Raw genomic sequence first — 12,015 nt, 5'->3', positions numbered from 1 at the left:
CCAGTTCCAATCCTGGCTCCACTCCCTTCTCGCTGTGGTACTTGGGGGAGGCCACTGTCTGGCAGAACCCGTTTCCTCATCTGTAAATTAGAAATGTCGCCTGTCTCTAATAGCGATTACCATACATTTGGCACAAAGTAAGCACACATTTATTTTAAAATTAATATAGATTAAATCAGGCCACCATTTCACAAGTTGTTAAATATCAAACTGCTATTACATCTTACTGCCCACTGCCCTTACTAACTCCAGTGTCTGTTTCACAGATATAATTTTAGCCTATTGATAGCTGGCTCAATCCTGACATCTGTAGGAGCAAGTCTGACTGGTAATTATCTCTTTATTCTCCCCAGTAAATCTTTTTTTCAAAGCTGACCATTGGTCTTACCTTTATTTACCCACTAATACATTTCTTGGGGCCCTACCTTTGTGGACTTCCTGCCGTTTGGGACCACAGAGGCTACTTTTCTCAAGTAAAAGACCATCCTAGGCACATCTGACTGTTGTTAGAATATGACTGAGAAAAATATCTTTCATGAAATCCTAAAACACAAATCATAAGTCAAATGACCTCAAACTCCCTTGTGTCATATTAAAAAGAATGTCAAAAAGAGTATGCCAGGGAATGACTCTGACAACACCCAGAAAAAAAAAAAAAAAACAGGGTTCACTGGCACAACCGTGTCAGAGAGCAATTCAGCAATGCTTACTAAATGTCGAGATTCCAACAGTTACTCCCCAGTTGACCCTAAAGAATTTCTTGTACATATGAACAAAAAGACAGTTAAATGAGCACTCCCCATAGTGGTGTTTCAGGGGAAAAATGGAAACTGAATGCCCACCAACAGGAAAATAAATAAATTATGATATATTCATACAGTGAAATACCATAAAAATGTGGAAATTAGACCTACATGGATTAAGATTAACATGGATCTATCTTGAAATAAGTTGAAGAATGAGACACATAACACCATTTATGGAAACTTTTAAAATATTAACACTAGTATGTTTTGCTTATGAATACATACTTATATAATAAAACTGTATAAAAACATGTACCAAAAAAAAATATGTTCCACGTTCAGCATAGTGAAGCCATGGGAATAGGATCAGGGTGGGAGATTCATCTGAAAAGTTCTAGTTCTTAAGCAAATCTGAGGTAAGCAGGGCAGAGTATAAATGTGTTAAACCAGACAGCAATCACACGGCATTTGTTTCTATCACTCTCTGAGTGCTTCTGCAGGTGAAAAGAGAGGATCCATCCACCCACGCAATCACTAGTCTTCGTGTCAGCCTACTGGTCCCAGACTGGCCCTTTTCCGTCACCTCACACAGATATGGGCGCATGTTATTAGCGGCAGTTGCCATTCTGCTCCCAGGGATTTCTACAGAATAAATTTAAGCCATTAAATGCTCTTTAGGTGAAAGTTGGGAAAGCACACAGAAGGGTTCTGATGTGTCCACCCAAGTATTCAATTACCTCTTTCACAACACTGTAGGCCTTGGCCACACCTTCCCTCAGGTCTACTGGCTGGTGGGCTAACCGGTGATGAGGAAACCTTTTGGTCTTCTTGGGCTCGATAGAAAGGGTACCAGGAGACACCATATCATAAGCAGTCTCTGCAGCTGCCTGGATCATTTTGTCAAAAGGAAGAAATGAATTAGAAGAAAGTCTGAAAAGTTATGGACCAGCAGAGTACTTCCTACAGGGAGTGAGGAAGAGTAGAGGAACTCACAAACTCTAATGAAGACACTTCTGCGTATCTGAATTCTTTACCACAAGAATTGATGACTTTTATAACAAGAACATAAAAGTATAAATTAATAACTAACGCCTGGATTGGGCTAAATTTTTAGCCCCTCCTATGTTCACTGAGAACACTCAACATTTCCACATCAGTCTATGGAGCTTAATACTTACTAGAATGACCTTTAATACTTCTGTTTAATCTACAACGCCTTCTTCAAATTTAGCTATGATCCTTTCATACAAATATGGTGAAATCAATCCTCTGCTAACAATGTTTACAATTTACCTGAAATAGGCAAACAAATCTGACGCTGTATTCCACTGCTTTATTCTAATTATTTAACACTAAACATTTAAGCAATAAAACAAGCATGACATTAAATCACTACAAATAAAGTATCTACTCACATTTTGTATATCTTCACAGTATTGTTTTAAAAACAAAAGGACCCAACCATTTCACAATGGCTCTTTTTGGATAGACTAAGGCAGTCTAAAAAGATACCTGTATGGTTTGAACCATTCTGTTTGTGAGTTCTAGAGCAGCCATCGCTGTCGAGGTACCAAAGGAAGCAGCACCTCTCTGAAACCCTCTGACAATGCGGCCATCCTTCCGGTACTGCTCTATTGGGAGCCAGACCAAGTCCTTTAGGCCTTGTACTACAACAGTCAACACAAAATCAACATCAGTGCCAGAGTTCAGACTTTTCTATCATTCTAACCCTGGGGTTTTTAACTCCTAAAACTAGAGGCAAAGTTTTGTGTGTACGAGTACATATGTGAGTTTTCTAGACTGATGGTCCTCACATAAATTCTCAAAGGGATAAGAATTACTGATTTGAAAAAATAACATCTTTTGATTAAAAAAGAAGAAAACTCACCTAATTGTACTAGTGAATGCATAGGTCCAACACCTCCCAGGATTCCTGGTAGCTGGTTCTTCTTAATGTCATTAAGCCACTCAGTGATTGCATATGAGAATAATTTGTCAACACCTAGTAAACTAGAGCAAATGATTATTAGTATGTCAAAAGGAGAAATACATTTATAGACATAGATTAGTTTGAGGGTTTTTTTTTTTTTACTTAAAATCTACAAATTATAAGGACAAATATTACAGATGCTTCAAAAACAGTTAACATTTTTCAAATCAAAAAGAAACACAAATCATCCATTTCACTCACAACCTGAATTTCTCCAAATATACATACATACACAAACACATATATATATAATCCAATTCTAATGTTAATAATTTCTACAAGACTCAGGTAATACGTATTAGTGTGTTTTTCCAATGTTATTTCTTGAACATCTAAGGCTTTGGCACAGGATTAACCCAAAGTTTCTAAATTGCCAGTAATTGCTACTAAGAACTTCCAATCTTTTCACTGAATAAGCTAATTTACAACCTTAGAAAATTATTTAAAATATCCTAAACTACAACTGTTTTTTCCAAACACTACTCTTTTCAAACTACTTCTAATCCCTCAGAATAGAAATCAGTGCCTAAATCTTGAGTCCTCTAAAAATGAGCTCTCTAAATAAAATACTGTAAAACTGTGTATGCTTGCTAAGAAAACTCAGTTTTTAAATTTGTTGTACATTAACTTTGATAACTTCACTTAAAGCTTCATATAATAAATTCACTTACCCATGTCGATAGGAAAGCCTCTTGAGCTTTAGTTCAGAGCAGTTTAACTGAGCCAGACCAATTAAAATCCCAGCTAGTGTACCCTTCAAAATTAAAAAAAGGCCAAATTAACCTTACTGTAAATTAAGAGACTCAACATCTAAAATCATTGTTATTTTGAAAGTCAAAGCAGTAGTCATTATTGATACTAAAACACTTAAAATATTTACATACAGCAAAAATATATATTTTACAATACATATGACCCAATTTATACCAAATTTTACTTATGGTACTTAAGTAAATATTTACATTAAAAACAATTACATTTAAAAACCTTGCACTTCATTTCAAACATATATATAAACTATGACAAAGCAAAGTTAAAAATAAAAACGAGTTCATTAGAGAAACATAAGATAATTTTGTGGAGTATATTTGTAGTTTCCCAACCTGATCCATTGATACATGTTTGCCATGATAATCAAGTCGAATGGGAACTTCTGATGTGAATCTAAATTCTCTGAAGATAAAGGAAGAAGGGGAGTTATTTACATTTATAGTTACTAATAGGTGAAATTAGATATTTGTTCAATCGGAGAATAAAAAAAAACCACAAAATAAATCATGTAAATATCTTAAGAACTAAATAAAAGAGAATGTCTTTTAGCTCTATCTTTTCCTAATATAACAATTAAACAAATGTTAATCGTCTCATATATTATCATATTTGCATTTCTCATAAAAAGCTTTCCTTAGTTACGTCTATATAGTGTAGGAAAGTAAAAATAAAAAATACAAAAATAAAATGTAATAAAAACCTTTTCTCAGTTTATGAAATAATGTACACTTACAAAAATTTATTCTTATATATATTCACAATTCATTCAAAGAATAAATTAATAAAAGCAACCTTCAAGATTAAACCAGATAGTCATGACCAAGAAATATAAAGAGAAGGCCTAAGGAATTATTTTGACTGTCTGGTAAACCCCAGGTTCATCTATGAGATGCAACTGTGGGCAAGTGACTTAAACTCTCTGCTGCTCAGTCTTCAGAAATTGTTAAAATGCCACCTACATTGTTAAATTTTGTGAGAATCCTTGAAACTAATGCTTCTAAGTAAACAGAATTATCGACAAACAAATATAGGGAACAGTGTGAGAATGAAATTATAATTATACAGTTGTCCCTTGGTTTCTGAAGTGATTGCTTCCAGGGCCCTTATGGATACCAAACCCCTTGATGTTCAAGTCCCTTATATAAAATGGGATAGTATTTGCATATATGCCACACTTATCCTTTCATATACTCTAAATCATTTCTAGATTACTTATAATATCTAATATAATGTAAATGCTGTGCAAATCATTCTTGTATTTTTAATTTGTATTATTTTTATTGCCATTTTTTATTAATATTTTGATTGAATCTCAGATGTGGAATTCTAGATATAGAGGGCTGGTTGTACACTGATGGTACACATCTAACAAAATGATCTGGCTTCCAAAAGTTGGCTACAAACAATGTTTGGAACTTGAAACACAGTTTTCCCACAGAATTAATGTTGGTGGTTACATCCTAAGCCATCTCACCAAAGTCCACTGTGCCTACAACAAAATGGAGATGCTGTATTTACACCAATCACTACCAGAAGCCTCAGACCCCAGGTCACGCCCACGCCCTGAATACTCAGCTCCACTTGGCTGTCTGGCCAGTGCCCTCCAATACTCTCCTTTCGCATTCTTTTTTTTCTCCATGGCACATATTAATAGGACAAACCATTTATTTTAATTATTTGTAATCTCAATTTGTAAACTCAATTAAATATTTTCTCTACTTTGTTCATTTGTGCCTAGATCAAAACCTGGCAAACAGTTAAGTGCTCAGTAAATATTTGTAAAATGAATAAATGTTTGGAGGAAGGGGGCTCTCATGACATTACTAAAAACTGTACTGGATTTTCTGGATTAGAGATAAGAAAATCTGTGTTCTAGTCGTGCCTTGGCCACTAACTGTGGTCTTGAGCAAGTCAACTCGTCTCTCTGGGCATTCACTTCCTCATTTGTAAGGTGTGTAATTTAGACTATGGCACTGATTAGGAGCCTTTGAGAGTACAAATGAAAATCTATAAGCTATTCTCAATATTTTAAATAGTCTAATGGAAAAAATAAACATTTACCTAAGTAAGTATAGGGCTTGTGTACTTTTTAAACCTAAATAAATGAGTAACCCTACTTCCTCTGGGCTAAAAAAAGGCAAAATTCTTTGCTTTCAGGCCCATGTTTACAAAAACCAAACTGGCAGTTTATAAATGTGACTAATAAAATAAGAAAGCAAATTATCACTTAAGATACATGTTTTTGTAAAACTAAAAGGATCAATGTAGGAAATTAATTTTAAAAGGTCCTTCGTTGGCGGTGGAAAGATTTAGAACCACCAGGAATCATCTATTCCAAGATCTTTCCAATTATCATATTCCATTTTTTCTACCTATTTTCATCACTATGCAAAATATTTAAAATGTGACAACTCTTCCAAGTAGTAATACTGCTGACTTTGGCCCATGCCTAAAGTCTAACTTCAGAACCTAGAGAGAAAGAGAGAAATCAGCAACCCGGGATAAATGAGAAAGCAGCACAGAAAATCAGGGAAGATGTAACTGCTCCTCATACCAAGGGGGCACTGATCCTCAGTCCCTTCTCTTTCCCACAGGGCCAAGCCACCATCCCTACCATCAAGGGTTGGAAAAGAAAGAAGACGAGAAGAATGAACAGGTCTGGAAATGAGGAAACTGCAGTGTGCTGTGCTCGAGCTGGCCAACAGTCACAGCCGACGGCAGCAGCGCAGGGGACCTGGGTCTCCCAACGGTGCCCACTGAGCAGGGAGGGAAGGGTCAGGAAAGACACATAATGACTGGGAAGGGCAGACAGAGAAAATAGGCAGAAAATCCTCACAAGGGAAAAGACAGACAGGCATAGCCAGGTTGAGATTCGTAAAGGAAAAAAAGCAAAAGGATGATATCCCGTTGGGCTGGTACGAACACGCCATAACAATGCTGGAAAGAGGGAACAGAGGAGAAAAAGAAGGAAGAAGCTAGAAGAAAAGGAAATTCCTGCCAGACAATTGAAAGAGAGATGAATTTGGAACCAGGTTACTATGTGCAAATAAGGGGGGTGCAATTAGATGGGGACCACATGCAGATAAATACACCAGCTGATGATTTGGCAGTGCAAAGAAAAGCTGATGGAACCTCGTGATTACCAGCACACACACATCACAGAACAATCTTCAAAAGTCTAAAATAACCTCATTTGTTATTAAAACTAAATTAGTTACCTAAAAAACACAGGCTGATCCCTAAAAGATGCTTCTTCAGCAGAGAAGTTCTTCTCTTCCATGCCATTAACCGCTTCCACTGAATTGGCACTATCATTTTGGGAAGGCTGTTTTGGCCCAGAGAAAGAAATAACTAGATTTGGCTCCTTTGAGGTACTCAAATGCCTTGGCAAACTGCAGGTGACATCAGCTCCAGGAGACTTTTTAACTGAAAATGTAATGTGCATGTTTGAAAAGTTAGATATGCTTCTTCTGAGCAACCATTTAAATCAATCTTGATCTAATTTGTTTTTCTACAATTTATTTAATCAAAACATGACTCTTGTTACAGAGAAAAGTTGCTTTCACCTTTTAAATTATTACTTTTATATAAACAGCATTCGCAAAAATCAACAAAAATAAACACGGAACACATTTACGTAAGTGGGAATAAATATTGTAAGTACATTCTCAAAAAAGCCTCATAACAATTAAAATCAATCCAAGTACTTGGTATAGCCTTTTCAAACTATACATATTTAATACCTTCTGGATCTGGAGTCATTTGAAGCTCTACTTCTGTAGAAAGACTTGTGAAGAAATCCTTCAGGAAGAACAAGGCATCCTAAAATTAAGGGATGTAATTTTAACTAAGGAAGAAAAAAATCACCTATTTCTAAAACTATGAAACAAAGTATCTTAAACTCATATATTTTACTCATTGTTCAAATATAGCTACAATTTATTGAATCCTTTCTCTATGCCAGTCATTATTCCTATTCTCCCCCCACCACACACACACACATGCACACACAGATACACGCTTCCCTTTTAATTCTCATAACTTTATGAGGAAATTAATTTATAGGTATGAAAACTGAGAGACAGAAGTTAAAGATTACAAACGTAAAAAGGACTAAATCAAAGCACATTTGAGTTTTCTTAGAAATGGAGCACTCTCACTCTTGGCCCTGGCTCTCGTTCTGCATTGTGGTGATAATATTACCAATGATCATGTGCTGGACACTTTTTTTTTTTTTTTTTGAGACAGAGTCTCGCTCTGTCACCCAGTGGCACAACCTTGGCTGACTTCAAGCTCCACTTCCCGGGTTCACGCCATTCTCCTGCCTCAGCCTCCCGAGTGGCTGGGACTACAGGTGCCCGCCACCATGCCCGGCTAATTTTTTGTATTTTCAGTAGAGACAGGGTTTCACCATGTGGACACTTTTAAGTGTCTTCAAAGTTCCAAATGACTTAACTGCTGCTTTTATCATACATTATATTGCCTTAATACATTTCATCATTGAACATGATATTGAAAATAATCAAAATAATCCATTCAGTGTGGTCTCTCCTGAAATTACATAATTACAAACAAAAACTGCATGGCTCTGTCTTCGCATTGTACGTACATGCCATATTTGCCCATTATAGGCAGCTTCGTTTTGCCTATCTCACTCAAACTGACAAATGTATCTTCAAGGATCTACTTGTATATATGCCTGAGCCTGATCTTATTCTTTCCTTTCATTAAAAAAAATCCTAAACTGGCCGGGTGCAGTGGCTCACACCTGTAATCCCAACACTTTGGGAGGCTGAGGCGGGCAGATCACGAGGTCAGGAGTTCAAGACCGGCCTGGCCAACACAGTGAAATCCTGTCTCTACTAAAAACACAAAAAATTAGCCAGGCGTGGTGGCAGGCGCCTATAATCCCAGCTACTCGGGAGGCTGAGGCAGGAGAATCACTTGAACCTGGGAGGCAGAGGCTGCAGTGAGCAGAAATCGCGCCATTGCACTCCAGCCCAGGCGACAGTGCGAGACACTGTCTCAAAAAAAAACAAAAAAAAACCAACAACAAAAAACCTAAACTAATATAAAACATTAATACTGTGCCAAAATGCAATGTGAAGGGTCAAAATATTTGGTGGCACACCAAAACAGTTTGACAATTCCAAAAGCTCTGTCTACTGATCACATATCTCAGAAGTACAAATGATGCAAATGAGAAGGATATCTTAGGTAACATGCATATGGGAGACTAAGCAATGGACTGCAGAGCAAGCAGGTGGTTTCGACAGTAGTGGAAATATTTTGGTTCTGAAGCAAGGTAGTGGGTTCATGAATTGTTCATTATACTGTTATGCTTTACATATATATTAATGTATGTATTTTATATATTATTTCCATTATACACATTTAATATATATAATTCATATTATACCAAATATTACATGTTTACAGTTTAACAGCATATAAAATGCTATTTTTTGGCCACTAGATGGTGATATTTTAATGCCATAAATGGTGGGACTCCATGATTACCTTCAGAAAAACAGCAAATTTTCAGGTATCAATTTGCTCTTTAAGAAAAAAAAAAGGGAGACTAAAGAGACAATAGTTTCCACTCATTTTTCACCACAAATGCACAAAACAACAGATACAGAGATGCTAATCACCAGCCTTTTTTTTTTTTTTTTTGCCAGGGAAAAAGAGTCTCGCTCTGTTGCCCAGGCTGGAGTGCAGTGGCACGATCTCAGCTCACTGCAACCTCCACCTCCCAGGTTCAAGCAATTCTCCTGCCTCAGCCTCCTGAGTAGCTGGGATTACAGGCACCCGCCACCAAGCCCAGCTAATTTTTGTATTTTTAGTAGAGATGGGGTTTCACCACGTTGGTCAGGCTGAGTCTCGAACCCCTGACCTCGTGATCCACCCGCCTCGGCCTCCCAAAGTGCTGGGATTACAGGCGTGAGCCACCGCGCCCAGCCACTAATCACCAGCTTTTTAAAATGTTCTCAAAATTTTTTGATTTTGGTATTTATGCTAAACTCTTTACAAATCAGTAAGACCAACAACTCAATTTTATTTTATTTTACAGATGGGGGTCTCACTCTGTCACCCAGACTGGAGTACAGTAGTGCAATCATGGCTCACTGCAGCCTCCACCTCCTGAGCTCAAGCGATCCTCCCACCTCAGCCTCCTGAATAGCTCAGAATATAGGCAGGCACCACCATGCCTGGCTAATTTTTTTTCTATTTTTTGTAGAAACAAGATCTCACTATGTTGCCCAGGCTGATCTTGAACTTCTAGACTCAAGCAATCCTCCTGCCTTGGCCTCCCAAAGTGGTGGGATTACAGGCATGAGTAACCCGCACCTGACCCAAACAACCCAATTTTAAAACTAGCAAGACACAGACACTTCAGAAACAGAAAAGAAAATACACAAATGGCTAATAAGCACGTAAAAAGATGTTTAGCATCACCTGTTATCAGGGAAATCCAATTTAAAACCACAGTGTACACAAAGCATACCAGCTAAAATTTTAAAAATGACAATACCAAGTTTGGCAAGGCTATGAAGCAGCCACAGCTCTCATGGCTATTGGTGGGAATGTGCAATGCAACAGCCACTGTGAAGAATTGTTCGGCAGCTTCTTAAGAGAGCTCAACATATACCTATCTTATGACCCAGAAATTCTACTCTTATATATGTATTTACTCAACCAAGAGAAATGAAAACGTATGCCCATAAAAAGACTTCTACATAAATTTCCTAACAGCTTTATTCCTAAGAGCCAAAACCATGGAACAACCTCAACGTGAACCAGCAGGTAAACAGATAAACTGTGGTATATCCACAGCAAAATCCTACTCAGCAATAAAAACGACTGTGGATACATGCTACAACATAGATGGATCTCAAAGACTTAACGCTAAGTATAGGAAGCCAAGTACAATTCCATTTACGTGAAGTTGCAGAACAGGAAAAAACTAATCTATGGTGACCAAAAGATCAGTCAGTAGTCACTTTGGGATGGTGAAGATGAACTACAAAGGGACATGAGTGAAGTCTTCAGGGTAAGGAAAATGTTCTATATCTCAACTGGGGTAGTAGCTACTCAAGTGTGTAAATCTGTGAAACTTCCACTGAACACTTAAAAGCTGTGCATTTTAGTATATGTAAATTATACCTCAGTGCAATCAATTTTTTTAAACTTTCAAAAACTGTTTATGCTAAACTTTGACTGTAAAATATGTCTAGTTTGAAGATCCTATGATAAAGGATATTAATACTGCACTATCACTTACAGTGTTAAAAGAATTCCTTTTAATGTCATACTCAAGCAATGAAGCAATAATGATGAAAAACACAATTGTGCAAACTGGTGCTGCTCCATGTTCATCCTATAGAGCCTGAGTTGAGCACTTACTTATCTTACTTAGCAGAATGGTCTCCCAATCCCAGTCCACAATCAGAGTAAGGCTTTTGGTACCTTTACAAAAATCTTCACCTGTCTAGCTCCACTGCACTCCTTAAGACCCACCCTGAATGTCACCACCTCCAGAAAGCCTTTCCTGAGCATCCCTCACCCTTCCAAACTCCCAGTCTAGGTTACAAGCCATCTTCTGGTCAGGCATATCATCCCATGCCTATCTGTATCACTTGAACTCACCACAGCACATTAAAACTATCTCTTTTATGTCAGTCTTCTATAAAGAGATCCTTGCAGATAGAGATGTCTTATTCATCTTTGTATCCCCAGCATCCTAGTATAAAACCTGGGATAAGGTAGGCATTCACCATATGGTTTTGAATGAATTGATACACTTTCCCTGCAGAGTTCCAGGCAGTACAAAACTAAAATGGACAATAGGCTAGCAGAGTCAGGAAATCCCGCCCCCTTCCTATTTTGAATCTCAAACTGCCTAGTTGTATGACTTCCATCATCCACTTACCCACCAGATGGAACTCATTCCGTCTGCAATGCTTATTGCCTGCCCTATGGGAACACTGAGCTTTGGAAGCAGTTGCACTTTTATGACTTCCTCAGGGTAGTCATAAAATTTATTTCCCTGATGGTTCTAAGATTAATAACTCCCCACTTTAAAATCATAATGCTTTATAGTTCTAAATAAGAAATTATGTTCAATATTAAATTTAAAAGTCTATTAAAGAAAATTAGGGTGGGCACAGTGGCTTATGCCTATAATCCCAGCACTTTGGGAGGCCAAGGTGGGAGGATTACTTGAGCCCAGGAGTTCAAGACCAGTCTGGGCAACATAATGGGACCACGTCTCTACAAAAAAATAAAAATAGAAAATTAGCTGGACACGGTGGTACGCGCCTGTAATCCCAGCCGTTCAAGAGTCTGAGGCGGGAGGATAGTTTGAGCCCAGGAGGTCAAGGCTGCAGTGAGCCATGATCTACACTCCAGCCTGGGTGACACAGTGAGACACTGTGGGGGAAAAAAAAAAAAAGAAAGAAAGAAAATTGGGCTTGCTAAGTTTCATAAAGTCACGCCAGAAAGATG

The 12,015-nt window shown here is 37.6% G+C and overlaps 1 protein-coding gene across 4 annotated transcripts in view; it reads right to left on the bottom strand.

Moving 5' to 3' along the window:
* The window catches only part of ATG2B (autophagy related 2B), an 84,193-nt gene that overhangs the window by 6,894 nt on the left and 65,284 nt on the right, over window positions 1–12,015 (bottom strand). For 3 of the 4 annotated variants that reach the window (XM_032179519.2, XM_058429451.1, XM_058429452.1), the window contains 7 exons: window positions 7,251–7,329; window positions 6,726–6,933; window positions 3,840–3,909; window positions 3,408–3,490; window positions 2,635–2,756; window positions 2,259–2,413; window positions 1,484–1,633 (listed from right to left, as the gene is read on the bottom strand). In XM_032179519.2, coding sequence (XP_032035410.1) covers window positions 1,484–1,633; window positions 2,259–2,413; window positions 2,635–2,756; window positions 3,408–3,490; window positions 3,840–3,909; window positions 6,726–6,933; window positions 7,251–7,329 — 867 coding nt within the window. Of the gene's footprint in view, window positions 1–1,483; window positions 1,634–1,924; window positions 2,040–2,258; window positions 2,414–2,634; window positions 2,757–3,407; window positions 3,491–3,839; window positions 3,910–6,725; window positions 6,934–7,250; window positions 7,330–12,015 lie in introns of those variants that run through there. The other variant, XR_009210229.1, reaches the window with a different exon arrangement.

The sequence above is a fragment of the Hylobates moloch genome, unplaced genomic scaffold (genome assembly GCF_009828535.3).
Source record: "Hylobates moloch isolate HMO894 unplaced genomic scaffold, HMol_V3 SCAFFOLD_16, whole genome shotgun sequence".
Lineage (NCBI taxonomy): Eukaryota > Metazoa > Chordata > Mammalia > Primates > Hylobatidae > Hylobates > Hylobates moloch.
This window is presented reverse-complemented; position numbering and strand designations above follow the sequence as displayed.